Source organism: Apium graveolens, chromosome 11 (genome assembly GCF_009905375.1).
Source record: "Apium graveolens cultivar Ventura chromosome 11, ASM990537v1, whole genome shotgun sequence".
Classification (NCBI taxonomy): Eukaryota; Viridiplantae; Streptophyta; class Magnoliopsida; order Apiales; family Apiaceae; genus Apium; species Apium graveolens.
The window spans coordinates 152,852,088-152,874,181 of NC_133657.1; the positions used below are offsets into that span (position 1 = coordinate 152,852,088).

At 36.0% G+C, this 22,094-nt stretch overlaps 2 protein-coding genes and 1 long non-coding RNA gene across 6 annotated transcripts; 2 read left to right on the forward strand and 1 right to left on the reverse strand.

Annotated features, from left to right (window-relative positions):
• Positions 1 to 9,112: 9,112 nt before the first annotated feature.
• LOC141697430 (E3 ubiquitin-protein ligase RDUF2-like) lies at positions 9,113 to 10,498 on the forward strand. The gene has a single exon (XM_074501817.1). The coding sequence runs from the start codon at positions 9,268 to 9,270 to the stop codon at positions 10,363 to 10,365; it is 1,098 nt and encodes a 365-aa protein (XP_074357918.1). The 5' UTR covers positions 9,113 to 9,267; the 3' UTR covers positions 10,366 to 10,498.
• Positions 10,499 to 13,773: 3,275 nt separating this feature from the next.
• LOC141697413 (uncharacterized) lies at positions 13,774 to 19,081 on the forward strand. Of its 4 annotated transcripts, XR_012564701.1 has the most exons (5): positions 13,809 to 15,065; positions 15,689 to 15,858; positions 16,513 to 16,751; positions 17,096 to 17,832; positions 17,923 to 19,081. It is a non-coding gene; the product is annotated as an uncharacterized LOC141697413 (long non-coding RNA). The 4 variants fall into 4 exon arrangements; XR_012564698.1 differs by having other exon boundaries at positions 13,774 to 15,065; positions 15,689 to 16,751; XR_012564700.1 differs by having other exon boundaries at positions 13,775 to 14,567; positions 15,736 to 16,751.
• An 865-nt stretch (positions 19,082 to 19,946) lies between these two features.
• On the reverse strand, positions 19,947 to 21,369 carry LOC141698638 (zinc transporter 11-like). The gene is made up of 2 exons (XM_074503411.1): positions 20,639 to 21,369; positions 19,947 to 20,522 (listed from the first exon to the last, which is right to left on the reverse strand). Exons 1-2 carry the CDS (start codon positions 21,219 to 21,221, stop codon positions 20,131 to 20,133), a joined length of 975 nt encoding a protein of 324 aa, XP_074359512.1. The 5' UTR covers positions 21,222 to 21,369; the 3' UTR covers positions 19,947 to 20,130.
• Positions 21,370 to 22,094: the final 725 nt, after the last annotated feature.

Sequence of the window (22,094 nt, forward strand, 5' to 3'; positions counted from 1 at the left end):
AGAACAGACATCCTCCTGAAGGGAGCAAGCATAGTATGTACCAATCTTTGCGGATCCACTAACATCCGATTAGTTATCCTATGATCAGGAACTGTTTAAGTCTAGAGTTATCATCTTCTAGATCTCACTATAATAATCTCATTATAATTCTAGAAGTTTTACTCTAAACTATGGAGCATCTTATTTAAAACACTTTAAATAGATAAAGCCCATAATAAAACCAAAACAAGTCTTTTATTAATTTCAATGAAATCAAATAGGAATACAAGATAGTTCTTCCTAACTCATCATACATGATTGGATTTAGGACAAACACTTTCAATCTCCCACTTGAACTAAAGCCAATCACCCTGGTATCTAATACCCATCTTCTCTTTATGACGATCAAAGTGAATCTGAGACAATGACTTTGTGAGTGGATCTGCTACGTTGTTATATGTGTCAACTCACTCAATCTTGACATCTCCTCTTTCAATGATTTCCCTAATCAAATAAAAGCGCCGCAAAACATGTTTGGAATTTTTATGAGACCTAGGTTCCTTGGCTTGTGCTATTGTTGCGTTGTTATCACAATACAACACAATAGGCTCCTCAATGCTAGGAACAACTCCCAACTCAGAAACAAATTTCCTCATCCAAACGGCTTCTTTTGCAGCCTCACTTGCAGCTATATATTCTGCTTCCGCTGTGGAGTCAGCCGTTGTAGACTATTTGGAACTCTTCCAACTAATCGCACCACCATTCAGAGTAAACACGTACCCTAACATGGATTTGCTATCATCACTTTCTGATTGAAAACTAGAGTCAGTATAACCCTATATTTTCAACTCAGATCCACCACCAAAAACAAGAAAAATATCCTTAGTCCTTCGCAAGTACTTAAGGATGTTCTTCATTGCTTTTCAGTGGTCTTCACCTGGATTGGACTGATATCTGCTCGTCACACTAATTGAATAAGCAACATCAGGCCTAGTACATAACATCGCGTACATGATAGATCCTATTGCTGAAGCATAAGGAATCTTACTCATACGCTCTCTTTCCTCAGGTGTCTTAGGAGACATCTTTTCGGAAAGGGATACTCCATGGCTCATCAGTATGAGACCTCTTTTGGAGTTTTCCATGCTAAACCTTTTAAGCACTTTCTGGATGTATGTACCCTGGGTAAGACCTATCAATCTTCTAGATCTATCTCTATAGATCTTCATACCGAGAATATAGGATGCTTCTCCCAAGTCCTTCATAGTGAAGTTCTTCGATAGCCACACTTTGACTGATTGTAGCATCGGTATATATTTCCTATAAGAAGTATGTCATCCACATACAATACAAGAAATTTTATCGCGCTCCCACTAACCTTCTTGTAGACACATGGTTCATATATGTTTTTGATAAAACCAAACTCTTTGATTGTCTCATCAAAACGGATGTTCCATCAACGAGAAGCTTGCTTTAAACCATATATGGTTCGCAGCAGCTTACACACTAGGTGTTCATTTCCCTTGGAAAGAAAACCCTCTGGTTGTGTCATATACACTTCCTCTTCAAGTTTCCCATTGAGGAAGGCCGTTTTCACGTCCATTTGCCAGATCTCATAGTCGTAGTAAGCAGCAATCGCAAGCAAAATCCGAATTGATTTTAACAGGGCTACAGGCGAAAAAGTTTCATCAAAGTCAATCCCCTGCCTTTGTCTGAATCCTTTTGCCACGAGCCTGGCCTTATAGGTCTCCACCTGGCCATCTGCTCCAATCTTTCTTTTGTATACCCATTTGCACTCAATAGGCTTCATACCCTCAGGTGCTTCAACCAAAGTCCATACTTGGTTGGTATACATAGATTCCATTTCGGATTTCATAGCACTTTGCATTTCTCTGAGTCAACACTAATCATAGCCTCATTATAGGTCATAGGGTCATCATCATCAATGATTGACAACTCATTGTCATTCTCAATGACAAGGCCATAATACCTCTCAGGTTGGCGAGACACTCTCCCTGACCTACGAATGGGCTGTTCCATAGAAGGTAGTTCAGTCTGAACAGGTGTTTCCACTTGAACCGTAGTAGTTTATGCTTCTTGAACTTCATCAAGTTCAATTTTGCTCCCACTGTTTCCTTCAAGGATAAACTGCTTTTCCAAGAAGGTAGCATGTCTGGAGACAAAAACCCTATGATCGGTGTAAAAGTAATACACTAAAGTCTCTTTAGGATATCCCACAAAACTACATTTTACGGATCGAGATTTCAGCTTATCAGGGTCAACTTTCTTGACATAAGTTGGACATCCCCAAATTTTAACGTGTTTAAGACTTGGTTTCCTTTCTTTCCATATCTCATATGGAGTTTGAGGAACAGATTTGGAAGGCACCTTATTCAGTAAATATGCTGAGGTTTCCAATGCATAACCCCACAGGAATACTGGAAGATTCGCATAGCTCATCATGGACCGAACCATGTCTAACAAAGTTCGATTTTTCCTTTCAGATACCCCATTCAACTGTGGAGTATATGGAGGAGTCCACTGGGAGACTCTACCATTTTCTTTGAGATAATCTAGAAACTCTCCATTCAAGTATTCACCACCTCGATCTGATCGAAGAGTTATAATACTATGTTTGGTTTGTTTCTCTACTTCATGCTTATATTCTTTGAACTTTTCAAAGGATTCAGACTTGTGTTTCATCAAATACACATATCCGAATCTAGATCGATCATCTATGAAAGTAATGAAGTATGAAAATCCACCCATGGCTTGCGTAGACATTGGTCCACATACATCTGTGTGTACCAATCCTAGCAAATCTGCAGCCCTCTCTCCATGTCCACTAAATGGAGATTTGGTCATTTTGCCCAATAGACAAGACTCGCATGTAGGATATGATTCAAAATCAAAGGGGTCAACTAACCCTTCCTTATGCAATGTCTGCAGTCTATTCTCACTAATATGACCTAGTCTTCAGTTCCACAAAAAGGTGAGATTTTCATCATCCCTTTTTCTTTTATTAGTATGTTCAATTTGTAGTAAATTATGCTCTACGTCACATACATACAGACCATTATCTAAAATACCACTTCCATAAAGAACGTTATCTCTAAGAATTGAACATTTATTATTCCGAATAACAAAGGAAAATTCATCCAAGTCTAATATGGGAATAGAAATAATATTCCTCACAATCGAGGGAACAAAATAACAATTATTTAAAACAATAGTCTTGCCCGTAGGCATATGTAAATGAAATGATCCTACAGCTTCAGCAGCAACTCTTGCTCCATTTCTCATCCGTAGAATCACCTCCTCTTCCTTAAAAGTCCTACTTCTCCTTAGTCCCTGCAACGAATTGAAAATGTGAGAACCATAGGCGGTATCTAATACCCAAGTAGAAATTTGATTTAATGACATATTCACTTCAATCATGAACATACCTGAAACAGAAGCGGTAGTCTCACTACCCTTCTTCTTCTTTAATCTGTAAGGTAAACCTTGCAGTTCCTTTTCCAGTGCCCCACCTTGTTACAGTGGAAGCAAACAACTTTGCTCTTGGGGTCTTCAGCTTTTGATGGAACCGGCTTTTTCTCATCTACTTTCTTCTTCTTGGAAGGGTTCTTCTTCCTTTTCTTAGGATTGAAACCTTCACCAATTAGAAGAACATAGCTCTTCTTAGAGGGAAAATTTGATTCCGCAGTCTTCAACATGTTGTGGAGTTCAGCCAGGCTGACATCCAACTTATTCATGTGAAAGTTCACAACAAACTGCGAAAATGAACCCGGAAGTGATTGCAAGACCAAGTCTTGGCTCAACTCCTCATCCATGACAAAACCAAGTTGTCCAAGAGGTTCAATCAAATTAATCATCTTAAGTACATGGTCATTCACAGATGATCCCTCAGACATCCTACAGCCAAACAGCTCCTTCAATATCTCATATCGAGCTGTCCTCCCTGCCACATCATACGACTCTTATAGATGCGCTAGGATAGTGTGAGCATCCATATGCTCATGCTGCTTCTGTAGCTCAATGTTCATGGAAGCTAGCATGATACATTGAGCAACATTTGCATCATCTATCCATTTACAATACACAACATGTTCATCATTATATGCATCGTCAGCAGGTTCAGCAGGCTTAGGTGAGTCAAGCACATATTCCAGCTTCTCAACCCTGAGAACAATTCTCAAGTTTCGAAGCCAGTCAGCAAAATTAGAACCAGTCAACTTGTGAGCATCTAGTATACTCCGGAGTGATAGTGCAGAAGACATAACGTATATAGTAAATCTGTAAATGATGAACACATAACAACACTTAGCAAATATTCAATTTCATTTTAAAACACTATATGAATCGAGTCTTTATTCATAAGTAACTCCCACTAGTTTATCTAATTTATACAACCCCTTAAGTGAAAAATTAAGCATTCATAATGCTAGTGGGAATAGGGATCCTACATTCCATCACACAACCTCGGCTATAGCACGAAACGTCATGTGATGTTCAATAGGCAGACAACTCTTGTCAATTACGTCTTATGTTATTCCCTAATAAAACTTTAGCCTCTTGAATAATTGAGTCACGGCTGTAGCACGACAGACTCAATATTCTAAGTCAAGTCTAACCCAACATTTAGTACAATTAAATCAGTCTCCAACGGCCCACGGCTGTAGCACGTAAAGACCTTTAGATTCTAATTCAATGTACACATCTCTATGTAATAGACAAACATTTCTTATTTCGAAATCAAAGCCCTCGGCTGTAGCACGAAACGACAATGATTTAATAATAAGAACTACTTTCTACCATGTTGGAAGGTTATGACCGACACAAGCTCGTTGTGTTATTGGCCAATTACTACTTGATATTATTTAATTTTAGAGGGATTATATTATGTTACAATCATAATCATATTATAAAGAGATTCTTCCTTTTAAATTAAATATTTCAAATCAATAATCGATAATCAGATAATTCCCAGATCGGGGGGAGCATTGTCAAGAGGCGTCACTTAATACCCCTTTCTTACAGATCGAAATCTGCTTTTGACAGAATCATCCTTTCTCTCAAAATTAAAAATTAATATTTAATTAAGTGTTTCATAAACACAAGAATCTCATGATTGTATTCATAATATTATTGTTAAGGCAATAAACGATTCCTATTATAGATTTTCTAGAGCACGCCTTATTTGATTTAAGTTCACCTAAATCTATCATCGCATGGTAAACATAGGCATGTATCTCATGTATATAAAATAAATAAACAAGTAAGCATGCAAGTAATATCATGTCACACATTGATATAATGATGTATGGATTTATTATAGCATTTAAAAGCAATTAAAACAATTAAAACATGCTTTAAAACACTTTCGGGAATATAAATAGTTCAAAACTTTTATATAAAAAATATTTGACCACTCCATTAGATCCGTCTCGGAAAAACGAATCCAACTCTTGTCAATTACGCCTTATGTTATTCCCTAATAAAACTTTAGCCTCTTGAATAATTGAGTCACGGCTGTAGCACGACATACTCAATATTCCAAGTCAAGTCTAACCCAACATTTCGTACAATTGAATCAGTCTCCAACGGCCCACGGCTGCAGCACATAACGACCTTTAAATTCTAATTCAATGTACACATCTCTATGTAATAGACAAGCTTTTCTTATTTCAAAATTAAAGCTCTCGGCTGTAGCACGAAACGACAATGATTTAATAATAAGAACTACTTTCTACCATGTTGGAAGGCTATGACCGACACAAGCTCGTTGTGTCATTGGCCAATTACTACTTGATATTATTTAATTTTAGAGGGATTATATTATGTTACAATCATAATCATATTATAAATAGATTTTTCCTTTTAAATTAAATATTTCAAATCAATAATCGATAATCAGATGATTCCCAGATCGGGGGGAGCATTGTCAAGAGGCGTCACTTAATACCCCTTTCTTACATATCGAAATCTGCTTTTGACAGAATCATCCTTTCTCTCAATATTGAAAATTCATATTTAATTAAGTGTTTCATAAACACAAGAATCTCATGATTGTATTCATAATATTATTGTTAAGGTAAGAAACAATTCCTATTATAGATTTTCTAGAGCACGCCTTATTTTAATTTAAGTTCACCTAAATCTATCATCGCATGGTAAACATATGCATATATCTCATATATATAAAATAAATAAACAATTAAGCATGCAAGTAATATCATGTCACACATTGATATAATGATGTATGGATTTATTATAGCATTTAAAAGCAATTAAAACATGCTTTAAAACACTTTCGGGAATATAAACAGTTCGAAACTTTTATATAAAAAATATTTGACCACTCCATTAGATCCGTCTCGGAAAAACGAATCCAACGGTATATTGCACGCCCAAAACGGAGTTACGAAACTCCCAAAAAATCAAATTTAATGTGGACAGACGGGCTGTAACGCATTCCGGTTATGCGTTACAACACTGTTAAGCCATTAATGTGTGTAACACATTCCGTAAATGCGTAACAGTGTGTAACGCATTCACGGAATACGCGACACCCCCCCCCCCCGCGGCGTACGCTACACGCGCCTGGCACAGCAGCCGACCGTTTGCAGCAGCTTTTTTTTCTTTCTTCTGCGAAATGTCAGCTTGTGTCAGTTTTCTGCCGTTACACCCCTTTCCTTTACTCCATTATTAATAATAGTAATGTCATCATTTTAATTTTATTATTAATAAATTAATTAACATTTAATTAATAAATTAATAAAAATCAAAATAATATAATTTCTTAAATCAGGTAGTAGCAGAAAATTATCAGATCAGCCAGGGGTACTTGTGCAAATTTTAATCATATTTTTATTCACATGCATAATTATTTCATGAATTTTAATTAAAATAATTTTAAAAAAAATTCATAACAAATAATCTACACATCACAAAATTATGAAAAAATACGTAGATGATCTACAACACTTGTAGAACCCAGATCAGTAGTCAAGATCTTATGCAAAAAATATTTCAAATTAATTCATAATTAAATCTAAATAAACTTGCAAAAATCATAACAAATCCATACATGCATAAAAAAATCTGAAATTTTTATATGAATCTCTATATGCAGAACCTAGCTCTGATGCCAATGAAGGAATTTACGGATGAGCGAAAGCGTGATATAACAATTATTCCGTAAAAACCATGTATCGCATATATAGAAAAACGTATAAATAAGAAAAACGGAGGAATCGTAACCATACCTTGAAAATCGAAGCTTTATAATATGGTTGCTAGCAGTTTCTCCTCAGAGTGTGAAACACTCTACCGGTATCCACCAGGAATGATCCTCTTTGATGAAGCTTTTTATAAAACCAAGCTTTTATAAAAATGGAGTTTTGAGAACAGACATTCTTCTGAAGGGAGCAAACATAGTATGTACCAATCGTTGCGGATACACTAACATCCGATTAGTTATCCTATGATCAGGAATTGTTTAAGTCTAGAGTTATCATCTTCTAGATCTCACTATTATAATCTCATTATAGTTCTAGAAGCTTTACTCTAAACTATGGAGCATCTTATTTAAAACACTTCAAATAGATAAAGTCCATAATAAAACCAAAACAAGTCTTTTATTAATTTAAATGAAATCAAATAGGAATATAAGATAGTTCTTCCTAACTCATCATACATGATTGGATTTAGGACAAACACTTTCATTGGACCGGACCGAAGACCGAATTTTTTTAATATTTTTTCGTCTTAACTTTTTATATTATTTATGATAATTGATTAACTACTAATTTACGTCTAATTTATAATATTAAATATAATAATGAGTGATTTTGTTGAATTCGTATTTATGGGTATTTTAATATAATGAAGTTTTTATATTTAATCCTAATACGAAATTAAAATATTAACAATCGAAAGTGTACATTGGCATCGTGTTAAAAAAAACAGGAAAAGTAATATGGAACGGAGACATTATAAAAATAACAAAATCTCAAATCAATTGTGACCTCAGAATCTTCCAAAACAAGCCGTCTCTGTAGTTTTGATCTAAAAATTCAAATATGAATTACCAATTGTTTCAATCTTTATTTAAATTTCTGACAAACTCCCACATGATCCAAATTTTAAATTAAATTATCTTTTACATATTATATAATACATAAATATTATATTATATTATATTTAACCATTATCAACTATTTATATTATATTTGATAAATTATTTAAATCAAAGAATTCTTTTTAATTTACGTAAAAATAATAAAAAAGTACATGCTTAATTAATGAAAAACATATTTATTTTATTTAAGATATAAATTAATATTAAAATTCATTCATCAATTACAAATCAATTCAAAATTTAGTAAATTAAAATAGAATAAGAAGAAAATTAATATTTTATTTTAAAATAAATTTGATTCTGTAAATAGCGTTGATGTAAATTTGCGTCAGAACTATTTATAATAATTCAAATTTAAATTTAAATTTTTGGTTCACAAATTTGTTACTCCCTAACTTAGACGCTATAAATCCGGTAATTACTGTCTTTTCTGTCACTCCCTAGCCCTAACACCTATGTAGTTAAGTCAAGAAAGCTAGTTAGAAAAATAATAATAAATCAAAAAAGTTAAGTTAAAAATTGGTTCGAATAATGATAGATCTCGTTATTCACATTTTGCTGAAAACTATATATAAATGTCATCTTATATAAAATATTTTGATTTTGGATAAGATATAACAAAATTATTATTACTAACTATTCTTTTCGTATCTTTTTAATTGTCATATTTTAATTTTTATTGATAAAATTAATTAATATTTAAAAAAATTAAATATAAATTTATAATATTTAAAAAAATTAAAAATTATCTATTAAAAAAAATAAATATATTTTTCAATGATAATAATTTTTTATTTTATTTAATTATAAAATATCATAAAACATCCATTAAACTTCACAAAATTATCACTGCAAATGAAATATGGATTACACGGTGTTTTCCGAAATAAATAAAATAAAAATAATCCAAAACCGGTCAAAGGCAAACCCATGCTCAATTTTGATTTCACATTCCCCAATACACACACATCCTATAAGTACACTTTTTATACATAAATACACGCACTTTATCCTGACTAATTCTCTTCATATTTTTCACAACTCACGGATCTCAAACCAGACGAGTCCACCCCAACTCGTTCTCTCGACTCAGTTCTACAAACACTCGCTTCATTCCACCACGGATCTGAACAATACTCACAACCATGTCTTGGACTACGGCGTCGTATTGGTGTTATCGATGCACTCGTTTCGTTAGGGTTTCGTCTACGTCAGCCCACGTCATCTGTCCTTATTGTGATAGCGGTTTTATCGAGGCGGTTGATTCAACTCCGGCGCCGGAAGCTCAGCGCCGGCGATTCTCGGCGGCGGAGATGTATGTTAGTGATCGGAGTAGGCGGCGGCGGAACGGCGGCGATCGGTCGCCGTTTAATCCGGTGATTGTGTTGAGAGGCGGCGGGGGAGAGAGCGGTGGAGATGGCGTTGGCGGTGGATTTGAGTTGTTTTATGATGACGGCGCCGGAAATGGATTGAGGCCGTTGCCGGAGACGATGTCGGAGTTTTTGATGGGATCTGGATTTGATCGGTTGTTGGATCAGTTATCGCAGATTGAAATGAATGGATTAGGACGGTCGGAGCATCCGCCTGCTTCAAAAAGCGCTGTCGAATCGTTACCGAGAGTGGAGATTTGTGATCGCCACGTCAGCGGTGAGGCGCAGTGTGCGGTGTGTCATGAATCGTTTGTTTTAGGAGTTGAGGCGAGAGAGATGCCGTGTAAGCATTTGTATCATTCCGACTGCATTCTTCCTTGGCTTGCGATGCGGAATTCGTGTCCTGTGTGTCGGTTTGAGTTGCCTAGTGAGACGAGAAATGAGAATTTGGAGGGGAATTCGGAGGAGGAGGCGGTTGGATTGACGATTTGGAGGTTGCCTGGTGGAGGATTCGCTGTTGGGAGGTTTGCGGGTGGACAAAGAGGTGGAGTTGGAGGTGGAGAACGCGAGCTTCCGGTTGTTTATACGGAGATGGATGGCGGATTTAATAATAATAATGGCGGTGGTGTGCCACGGAGAGTTCAGTGGGGGTCGAGGAGTAGTAGAGTGAGGGAAGGTGGAGTTGGAAGGGCTTTTCGGAATTTTGTTTCGTTTTTTGGGAGGTTGAGGAATTCGAGTCATTCTATTTCGTTATCTTCGAACTCAGGGAATCCGATTAGCAGAAGCAGAAGTTTGTCAAGTTCAACTTCGAGTTCGAGTTCTGTGTTTAGTAGATATGTGAGAAGGCGTCGTGAAAGGATGGATATTGCTTAGAATGGAATGATTACATGTTTAATTTTAATGTCTAGACAGGAAAGTTTTATGTTTAAAGCTATGTTCTTTAATCAAACGAAGATGTAAATAACAGTAGAATTTGCTGAATTTGATGTTACAGTTCTAAATTTTAGTTTTCAAGTTCTTTGGAAGTCCATTTTAGTTTCGTAAATTATATCTTTTGTGCACTTCTGGTGGCCGATCACATTGGAATTGTAAAATTTGCAAATCTATGCAACTGGCATTTGATTATCGAGTTTCCAATATTTTGGGGATCACAACAGGTAATCCAAGATTCTGCATTTCAGAAATGTTAAGAGGACTTGAAGAAGCTGCTGAGCAAATTGTAAGGATCATTTATGAGTACTTCACATTCTTTTTATTTAAGTAGTTAAATTTTATTAATGTGCTTCATAAACCTTGAACACGCACACACAGGAGCCAAGGCAATTGGAAGGCTAGGCACTGTGTTTGATATATGTTTGGCTGTATTCTTCTTCTTAGCAACTAAGGTAGCCGTTAATTGAAAGTTTTATGGACCACATATGTCACACAAACACGAGCTAGGAAAGTTTCTAGAGAATGTGGATTCTCTCTAGGAAAAGCAATTGGAATGCAAGCACTGTGTTTGATTTGCATTAGATTTGCTACCCAGTATTCTTCTTTTTAATCACCTGCTAACTGCTGTCCTGTAGGATTAATAAAAGGTGTTTTGTCTTTATTTTTATGACAAGCATCAAATAAAGGAACTTCTTTTATGAAATACTTTTATCAGCTGGTCCTTCTAGGAAGTCACTGAATGAAACTTTAGCATGTAAATGATGGAAATTTTAGCTGTCTTTTCTTGAATATCTGCTCTGTTACTGTAATGCTTGCATACTTATGGTCTATTTCATCTTTCTATTTGCAGAATACATATGCACTGTTGTGTATGCTCTTGAGTTGTCTGGAACTCAGAATATGGAACAATTGCTTGGTTTCACTGTATCCTCTTGGAGGTATTAGATAGGAATATAATCTAAATGCCAGGGAGTTTGGCAAACTTAGTTGAATTTACCATTTCAAAATTTGGAGATATGCATGACACATGCTGTCTTGAGTGAGTGCATGCTCTGCTGAATAGTGTTTAGACTGATATACTACAGCGATGTTTGATTTGGGTAAACTTTATTATCTTGTCTTTTTAATAACTCCCGCAAATATCTGCTAAAATTAAAGGTAAAGTTCTTTGCTCTTGATAATTATGGATCTTATATGTGGCGTACTTTTGCCCCCGTGCAATTGCTGTCAAGGTGGATACTATTGGTGGTGAAATATATGGTTTATGACATACATGTCATCATGTAACCTGCTATGTTTCAGCTTTCATAAAGGATTTTCTGGCAGGATGTTGATCCTTTATGATTTTTTTGGGTGGGGAATTCACATTGAAATTGTCAATATTTGCGAACTTTTCCAACTGGAATAACATATTGATTTCCCAATCTATGGAAAATCATAGTATATCCAAGATTTGCATTTTAAATACGTAAAGAAAAGCTGAGAGTTGGGAGCTGCTGATTGAATTGTAAGGATAATTTATGATTATTTGGTATGATTTTCAATTTTCAATGTATTCTATGAAGTCTATTTGAACCTCATATAATTTATTTAGAAATTCTTGCGTTCTACTCATGCTTCTTTATCTCAATCCACAGCCCATGCAGACACACACAAGCCTGGAATGTTCATAGACTATGTATTCCCTTTTTGATGAAGTGGTCGGGACCGGGACGCACATACTTTACTTGATTGGCAATGTATTGGCTGTCATGTATACTTCTTCTTAGCGGTTAAGGTAGATCTTCTTTTTTAAATTTCGACATTGCACATATGTTGGATTAACTAAAGGTGTATTGTCTATATATATTAATGTCAGGCATCAAGAAAAGGAACTTTTGTGATGAAAAACTTTTTGTCAATCTTCCTTATAGGAAGTCACTGAAACTTTAACTTGTTATTGAAGGAAGTTGCAGCAGAACTGTGGGGATAAATAGATTGGTCTGCTCTAAGATTAAGATATAATTTTAGGATTTGATACACTTGGTCAATTTGAACTTTCTCTTCAGATAGGTACATGCACTGTTTCCTATGCTTGGAGTGGCATAGATATTAGACTCTGGAACTCGTTTGTTTTAGTCTATCCTCCTGAATGTGCAAAAATGTGCAGATAGAGAAATATGAACTTCAAAGGGAGGGAGTTTCAAATTTGTGCGGTGTTTTAACCGACTTCATACTTTGCTTAATGACATCTAGACTGATATAATAGGGAGTTGGTTTTGATAGCATGTTTGAAGTACACGTCCCTTATTTTTTTGGGTCTTTTATTAACATCAGTAAACATAGTGCTGTTCATTTGTTTATAAAGGTTTCCTGTCTTATCTTTGTATTGGCTTGCTAATTATCTGGCTAATACAAGGTAAAGCCACTTGCTCTTTTTCTTTTGGTAAGCCATATGTTCTTGATTATCACAGTTCATACAATTCGGGTTGCTGTTGCACAGCTGGTTAATAGCTGTCTAGGTGGAGAATACAAGTCATATATTGGATGATATTTAAATGATTAGAGGACATACATGTCATCAAATGACCCACCTTCACACTTTGCTCCTTCAAGGAGTGACGCTGCTTCATTTTTGGCCCCTGTTACATGCATTACATGTTGGCCCAGTTGCGTAGCCAAGCCAAACCACATGTGCTTATCTCCCTGTACCGAGTCAAGGGTGGCCTTCCTACAGGCTACATGCATGTAATACCTACTGATGAGGGTGTGTAAAATCTTCAACAATTTCTCGTAAAAGGTTTCTTCCCATTTTCGGGATGATGATTGAGAGGGATTTTTTTAAATAACAAATGTTTTTTTTTACTTTCATATCTCTACTTTCTGTTCTCTTTCAACACCTTTCGTTCTTTAAAATCTCAGTTGCACGCTATAAAAAATTAATGAACCTATTAGATTAGGCTGCGACACATTTTTGGTGTCCAACCAAATTCTGTACAACCTTTTTTTTTTGACTTAAAATCAATAAAATTAGTGCATGTAAAATCATCCAAATCTAATTATACTTGTTTTTTTTTTTAATTTTCAAATGCATTTCTAGATTTGAGACTAATATAATTGTCTTCTTTTAAAGCAACAGTGTTTTAAGGTAGTTTTTTCACATGCCTGAGACGTTGAAATTGAAAACCTGGGCAATTCTCATAAATATGAAACTTCAATTTCTTGTACAAACAAATTCTAATAGGTATCCTTCAACGTCTATAACATTTGTTCCGGTGCAGTATCAAAATACGAAGTGCTATATTCTTGCTTACTGGGATATATTTTTAACTTCAGTCTTCAGAGGATCATATGCCGGTCTTCATTGAAAAAATTTCACAGTAGCTGCGAAAAAATAAAACTTAAATTAAGATGAAGCATCCTATTCAAGCACGATGATGTCAATATTATTATTTCATTTTTGTATCAATGACATAGTAGGGAATAGAGATAGTTTACCATCTTATTCTCGTAGAGCTTTGTCTCCTCCGAAATCAAACATGTGGAGTTCTGTCACCTATCTGCCTTTCTGGAATATGTTGAATCTTGAACCATTCTGCCCCCACCCTCCTTCCTACATATGGAACATGACACCCGTGGATCTTTCGGCATTGAAGCCAATGTGATTCGTCGAAGGTAGGTAAACTCTCCAAATTCTCACAACGCCAAATATATAACTTCTTGAGAGAGAGAAGCTAGCTAGTGAATCCGTGAGGGTTCTCACTCCTTCGAAGTTCATTAGTGACTAAATCTCAAATAAGTGAGGCATGAAGGTGGTGGAGAGATGATCATCGAGTTGCCCGTGTTTTGACATTACCTTTTCCTATCCTCCTAGTGTTAGGTAGAACAGCTTAGGAAAGGAAATTACACAAGAAGAAGAAGAAGAAGAAGAAGAAGAAAAGGGCCATGAAAATTCTTCGACAAGTGACCTAATTCCAATTTTTCAAGTGTGGAAAGCATTCAATTCTACTACTACTTAAATACTACTTAGCTCAGGGAAATCATTCAATTCTAATTCCTCAAAGAGTAACGCCAAGGGTCAGACCTGTCAAGTGCTCATAGCCATGGATCCATGGAGGCTTAAAGTTTCCAAAGACAGATGTGAGAGGCTTGTTTATCAAGAGGTCATGAATTCTGCTCATTATTTCTAGTATCATGTTGCTATCCAAATTTGTTATTTCCAGCTGAATCAACTACTCAGGGCATTCTTGTCAACTTTGGACAACTCTCGACTTTCAACACCTTGAGTTGGGAATAACTTGCATTGTATTTTTCTCATCGCAACTCCTACTCATAACCGGTTCCAATCATTCTTCTAACATTTGGAAATTTTCCAGATTTAGTTCTGTCAATGACGGATACAGTGTTGTTACTACAGATACCTAGACCCTTTTTAAAAGGTCACTCCCTATAATCTTGACATTATACATCCCAAATATCTCTATCTTCCTGAGTTTAGGAAGGTGACCAAGTGTTGGAAATTCTTCACATCTATGGCAATTTACCCATGTGATTTTTAATGATAATATATGATCCATTTACGGCTTTCCTCACACCTTTAAGTTTTAGACGAGTTGGTTACTTAACATGATATCAGAGCTCAGTTCAAGGATTAATCTCAGGTTTGAGTTCTCCTATAATCTAACTGTTTGTTTGTCCATTTGGTTCAGTCTGCTAAATGTTGGTTCAATTGTTCGATTGAGGGGAGTGTTGAATAATATATGATTCAATAATGGTCTTCCTCTATCCCCTTAAAGTTAAATTGTCAATGATCTTAAATTTGAGGGAGGCTTCAATTCTAACGTCACATCGTCATTGGTGTATTCAAGCATTGTGTTTAATTTGCAATAGATAGGTTATCCAGTATTCTTCTTTTTATTAGCCGCTGCTGATTGCTATTTAGTACACTTAAACAAAAGGTGTCTTCTCTTTACTTTTATGACAAGCATTAAATAAAGGATCATCTTCTATGAGAAACCTATGTTACTTGGCCCTTTTAGGACCTAATGAAAGCAAACTGACTGATGAACACCAACCGGTTACTTAACATGATAGATAATTCATTCCCGCTTTAGCATGTAAATGAAAGAAGTTGTGGCTATCTTTTCATGAATATGTGCTCCATTACTGTAATACTGGCATAGTTAGTTCACTTTCACCATCCGATTTAGAAAGCACAAATGTACTGTTGTGTATGCTCTGAGTTGCATGGAACCCAGAATCTGACACAATTGCTTGGTTTCAGTGTGTCTTTGGGATGTATAGTGCTCAGATAGAAAAAAAAATTTGCAGGCCAGGGAGGATGACAAACTTGGTTGATATCTGGTTCAAGTCCAGGATGGCCCAGCTGCGGAAAAGTCTTTAGTGCCCATTTCGGGCAACGGCACATGCTGTGTTGGATGACTGCATGCTCTGGTAAATGGCATTTAGACTGATATACTACTGTTATGCTAAAATTTAAAATTTTAGCATGTGATTGAAGGTAACTGTGGCCGTTCTGTTTTAAAAAATCTTTGCGATGGCATTTTTATATTTTGTATATTTAACGATTTGATAACCTTGGTCAGTTTTAACTTTATCTTTAAAGAGATCAATTACTGGCAGTGGTGCCTGTGCTCTGAGTTGCTTTGACCTTTAAATTTAGACCAACTGGTTTCTAAAGGTGTTTTTGTGGAAAAACCCCTATCACCTTTCACTACCAAACTTTTGGCAATCAAAGAGGGAATTATTCTTAATAATCAGAGGGAGTTGATGAACTGCATTATCTTATCAAATTGTTGTCTAGCAGTTTCCATGCTTAATGCCCCCCTGGAATTGAAGGTCGTGATCTCGATCTTTTAGTGGCTGATATTCAAGCACTTTCCTCGGGGTTTAATGAAATAAAAGATTTAAGTAGTTAAATTCAAAATCTGAAATGTTGTGCTGTGAAGGAGTTCCAGATTATGCTGTAAAGGCTCATTGCAGGGATGTAAACTCATGAGAGTTTCTTGCTTTTGCTTCTTATTTCTATTCCAGAAATAAAAGAACCACGTTTATATTTGGTCTAATTAAATCTTCTGTCTTTTTGAGAGGAGGGATGCAATGCCAAGGGAAGAATATGAATATTCAGAGTTTCTGGAGAACACTGCAAATGTTGGATAAACTGAGAAGGACTCTGTTGGATCCTAATTCTTATTCATTATAACACATATTCAGTCGAACCTGCAGCTATCATATTCCTTTTCTTCACTTTCGGTGCTTCTCCAAAAAAACTCAACATCATCAGAAATCAAAAACTCGAAAGTGTCAAAGGCAAACGACATAAAAAGGTGCTGCTTTTGAATATATCTACACGCCTACGTTTACTTTTAGGTTGTGTTATCAAATTACTTATTCAAACACGACATATAATCTATTAGTTTAGACTAAACTCATATAGAATATTTAATTTTTTCAATTAGTTTTTTTGAATTTTCATGTTGGTATAAATTTGCAAGATATAGTTTTCTTGAGTTAAAATCCGAATTAGGTAAGAGAATCATAATTAGGTAGCTTTTCATCTTAAAAACATTATTTGAATCTTCCTTTTTCTGTTTTGGTTTGGTAGCCTTTTCTTTTTCCAGCTTATAGAAATATGAAAATAGAGGTGACAGTCACATTTCTTTTTTTTCAGCAATCGGATGCACCGTTTAGGACTAGCATATATTGCTTCAACACCTGAAATGAGTTCAACAGTGGATCACCCTTTAAGATTAACACATGAGGATTTTTATGAAACAGATATTAAATGTTGTTTTTGCAACCAACCAAATATAGGGTATCCTGCATATGTACGCAGTACTGGTGATATTGATTGTCGAAGTTTCTACCTTCACAAGAGTTGTGCAGAATATCCCATCCAAATACATCACCACAAGCACAACAGACACCCCCGTAATTTCCTACCACGCTCTGCTGGTTCCGACTGTGACATTTGTCGTTGTGATGTGAAGTTCTCATATGCATCTGACAATTGTCAATTTGACTTGTGTGTGTCTAGTACTTTTGAAGAGAGAGTACTTATTCATGAAGGTCACAAGGAGCACACACTAACATTGATGCAGAGGGAAGCCACTTTTGAGTGTTATGCTTGTGGAATGAAAAACGAAGACTCTTCCTATGTATGCACTACCTGTCAATTTTGGATCCACAAGGAATGTGCTTTTTTGCTATTCGAAATTCCAGCTCCAAATTATCACCGTCACCCCTCACTCTCATCTACTCTATTCCAGAAATGTATCGATATTTCCAACGTTATTGTGGCATTTGCAGCGAATATGTTCGCCCAATCAACTGGCTGTATTATTGCCACAAATGCACCTATTTTGTGCATGTGAAATGTGCTACTTCCTCTGACACAACATCTTGGATGTGAGTACCCTTAACTAGATGTTATTTTGTTTGCTATTTATACAAGTTGTTCTAATTCATGCCAAGCTAATTATTTCTTATTGTTTTTAGAAGTACGAGCGAATCAGAGGGCAGTGATAATGAAGCTGATATAGTAGAGTTTCCTCTGCACAGTGAGGAATCAAATGTTTGATCTCATTATAACCCAGTGCTGCAAGCTCCAAGTTGACCTTCAAGGTGTTTCTGAAAGCAATATCACTACATCAACCATAAATAATGATCCACTGATAACTGAAGACCACTGGAGTCACAAGAACCATCCACTGAAGCAAATTCTAGATACTAGTAGCGAGAATACAAACAATGAGAATGATGATGATGTTGCAAGAGTGTTGATATGCGATGGGTGCATTCAACCCATAACTGTTTGTCATCCGAATTACTACGCGTGTATTCAATGTGGTTTCATTCTCTACTCATTTTGCGCTACCAAGTTGCCAAAGGATTTGCCTGCAGGAGCATCCCCTTTTCACCAACAGCATAAGCTCTTGCTTCGGAAGAGCTTTAGTTTCTCTAGTCTTGCGAAATGTGGAGCTTGCAGTTCAAAATGAATGGATTCTACTATCATTGTGAGACTTTTAATATCAAAATAGAAATCCGTGGTGCATTCTTGCCTCAACGGATACGACATAAATCTCACAGGCCCTCCCTTGTTCAACGTCCATCCTCAAAGTCCATATGTAGTGTAAGTAAACTTCGGATTAATGATGGCGTGGAATATGCATGTGAAAGTTGCAGTAGTTCCAGATTATTATTGATTGTGCATTTTTATCCTAGTTGGCTGAAACACAAATTTGATCATCACCCCATAACCTTGAGACTCCCTCCATTCTTTTATGCGATTTTTCTTTTCACTACAATTGCCTCCGTTGGCAACTTGGCATGAAAGCATCAGGTTGGGATATACTACTGAACTTAATATTGAAAATCAACCGCACACGCTAGCATTGGTCTTAAAGAGGAATACAAGAAAGAAATCTCCCCTGTACTTTTGTTCGTATTGTAAGGATGGCTACAAGTGTAATTACTTTTACGAATGTGATAATTGTGGAATTGTTGTCTGCCCCAAGTGTATTATAATAAAATCTTGGGGGAGAAACGAACCAGTACATTTTTGAGGCCTTCTTAAGTGTGTAAGCATTTTTATCAATGGTGGCTCGTGATGAGGAATTTGTGTCCTGTTATTTAATTTGGATTAATTTTATTGTCTCATCTTCTTAAAGAAGCCCAGTATATCTGTTAATATAAATGTGAAGTTACCTGCTCTTGATGATAATGTCGTATATTGCACACTCTTGCCCCCCTGGCAATAACTTTCTCTTCGGACTTGACATTGATTGATTTCACCGTTTCAAATTTGGAAATTTCCATTTTGTACAGCGCATCCTGTGTTTTTAATGACTGCACACCTTGTGGAATGTTAATCTGGTAATGTATGGTGTTGGTCTCGATAACATGTTTGAGTGCCAAGTTCTTTTTTGTTTGATGATGTCCATAACATCTGTTTACATGGTGCTGTTCAATTTGTATAAAGGGTTTCCTATTGCATCTTTAAGATTATCTTGCTAGTAAAAGGTAAGGCCAGTTGCTATTTAATTTTTTTGTTTGTTAACTATGCCACTTGCTCTCGATGATCGTTGGTTCGTATAATCTGACTAGTTCTTGGCAGCCAATTTATAGATGTCTAGGGGAGGATGTAGGTCATATAATAGGTGAAATATAAATGATTCGGGACATTACATGTGCCTTTTCTCTGTAATCTAAGTCAAGGGCATCCTTCTTTCACTTATTGCATATGCTATTCCTAGCAGGGGTGAAATCCATCCCTTAGTTCTCTCTTTTATGGAGCTTGAATCTACTCGGTGGGCTGGCTCAAGTTCCCTACACGGCTCGTGCAAGCAACCTGTTCTCTCGATTGATGTCGTTTGCTTAAATATCTGGTGGATTGTTGTTTATAGTGTTGCTATGTTTGGAAACTCTTCTTGTATGTTTTGCAGTTGCAGAGTCCATCTATTCCCGACGGCGAAAGTAGGAAGTTGGACTTGAGTACTTGCTGTCAAATGACTAATAACAAATATAGTAGCTAATTAAGCAGATCCATGTTTTTTTTTTCAAATATATTCATATAGGCAGACAATTCAGTTCTGGATACATAATTCACGCTAATATTATCAAATTAAAACGAGTGTACAAAGAATCAATCAAATTTATGGACCTTTACAACAATCAAGCTAGCATTTTCGACTTCTCAAATACTAACTAAACGAAAATCAAACCAATGGTAACGATGAGCATCCCCAGAAACAAGGTGAAAAATCTTCGGAAAGGAGCTGTATGAGAAGATTGATCTTGTGGGTTGAAGCCTTTGGCAAGGAGATGATAAATGGAAACATGGAGGAATACTCCACAAGCCACACCCTGTGTTAGAACATAGACCCAATCAAAAGTCCCATTCTGAGCACCTTCTTTGACGATTAGTGATACTATTATTCCAACAGGGGTTGAAACAGCGAAAGCAAATGAGTATGCAATGCTTGTCAATATTGGCCTTTTTGGTTGCATTCTGAGCACAACAATCCCCAGCGACAGTGCCAACACAACCTTGTGAATGCAAATTGTCCACAAGTATCTCCACGCATATCTGTCGCGCTCTGTTAAATCATTGAAACAAGTCAGACAAGTATTTTCATGGAGAAATGAAGGCATACTATGTGCTTAATATGGAACATGATCATATATTTTGTGTGTGCGTGACTTGTTTAATTACCTGCAAGCCCAATGGTGATACCCTCAAAAAATGAGTGCAAAGACAGTCCCAGAATGATGAGAATGGACACTTCAACAGCAGCTTTGCTCACGAATCTTGAACTGTTAATGTTATCGATCACAGACTCTCCTTCTTTAATCCCTTCTTCCACTCGAACAAGAGCCTGTGTTTCTCCATCCTTGTTCTTCACCTTGAATAATATCGACTCCACAAATAATACGATAACATATCCGATGAGTACAAACAAGAAAGGTATGAAAGATGAGCCCTCTGTAAAATCATCAGACACATTGGCAGAGTCTTCCAAGAAATGCATTGATATTGCAAGAAACACACCACCAGCAAACGAGTTTCCCATCACAAGAACATTGGACTTTGACCTGAAAAGTAATGGAATTAATCCACACAAAAATGTGACCAAGAAAATGATCACCAAACACCAGATTTTAACGACAATTAGGCTCCGCTCGCTCAAATCTACATCGAGGCCTTCGTCTTCGTAGTGAGCCTTGATCATGGAGAATTGATACAAGAAACATATTAGAGCTGCAATAAGAGATGTTGATGACTTGAATGAAGCCATGCTTGATGAGCTAAGTATCTTAAAAATCTCGAAAATTTGCTTCCAACTTGTGCTTGTTGTAAATATTTGTAAGAACTTGAATAGTGGGAGATGTGATGATATTATGAAATTTTGTTAACAGTGGCTAGAGGTTTATATACAAGGTTGGTTGTGGATATGATTTTGGATTTATTTATAAATCCTTTCTGAGGTGGGCGTGACATGGAATTTTTCAATGAAATGAAAACATAAATTTTGTAAATGAAACGCGTATATAAATCTTCTTAGTGTCTAAAAATGTTGACCTTGACTTAAGGAAGAGGGAGCAAATGGGCAAGTTGATGAGCTACACGCGTTTCGCCTACTTATCAAATACCATTGACTACAAATTCTGTTATTAAGTAGGAGCCAATAGTTCTTTCAAAAAAAAAAAAGTAGGAGCCGATCGTATTCATTACTAAGCAAGACCTTTTAACAAGCAACCCAAATTTTATTTTTATTATACTTGCAAACTGAGTGTACTCTATTTCAAATCTCAAAAATTTATCTAATTCGCAAATCAAACGGAAAGGACAAATAGGAGGGAATGGAAAATTATGAACCCCACAAAATTATCAAATTTCTATGTTGGCTTTTCTTTCATTTCTCATGCAATTTATAAATTAATTTAATCTGCGCATCCACCTGTATGATCTATGTATAAAATATAGAAGATTATTGTCTTATAAAAACACTAACAATCATTAACCAAAATGTAACAACAAAGCTTGCAACACCCCAAATTCGGAGTCTCCTGATTCGTCACACAATCCTTCAATCAGGTGTAACCTGTATTAACTTAATAATCCAATAACTCTATCTCAAAGACCCCCAATCTCATACACACACAAGTTA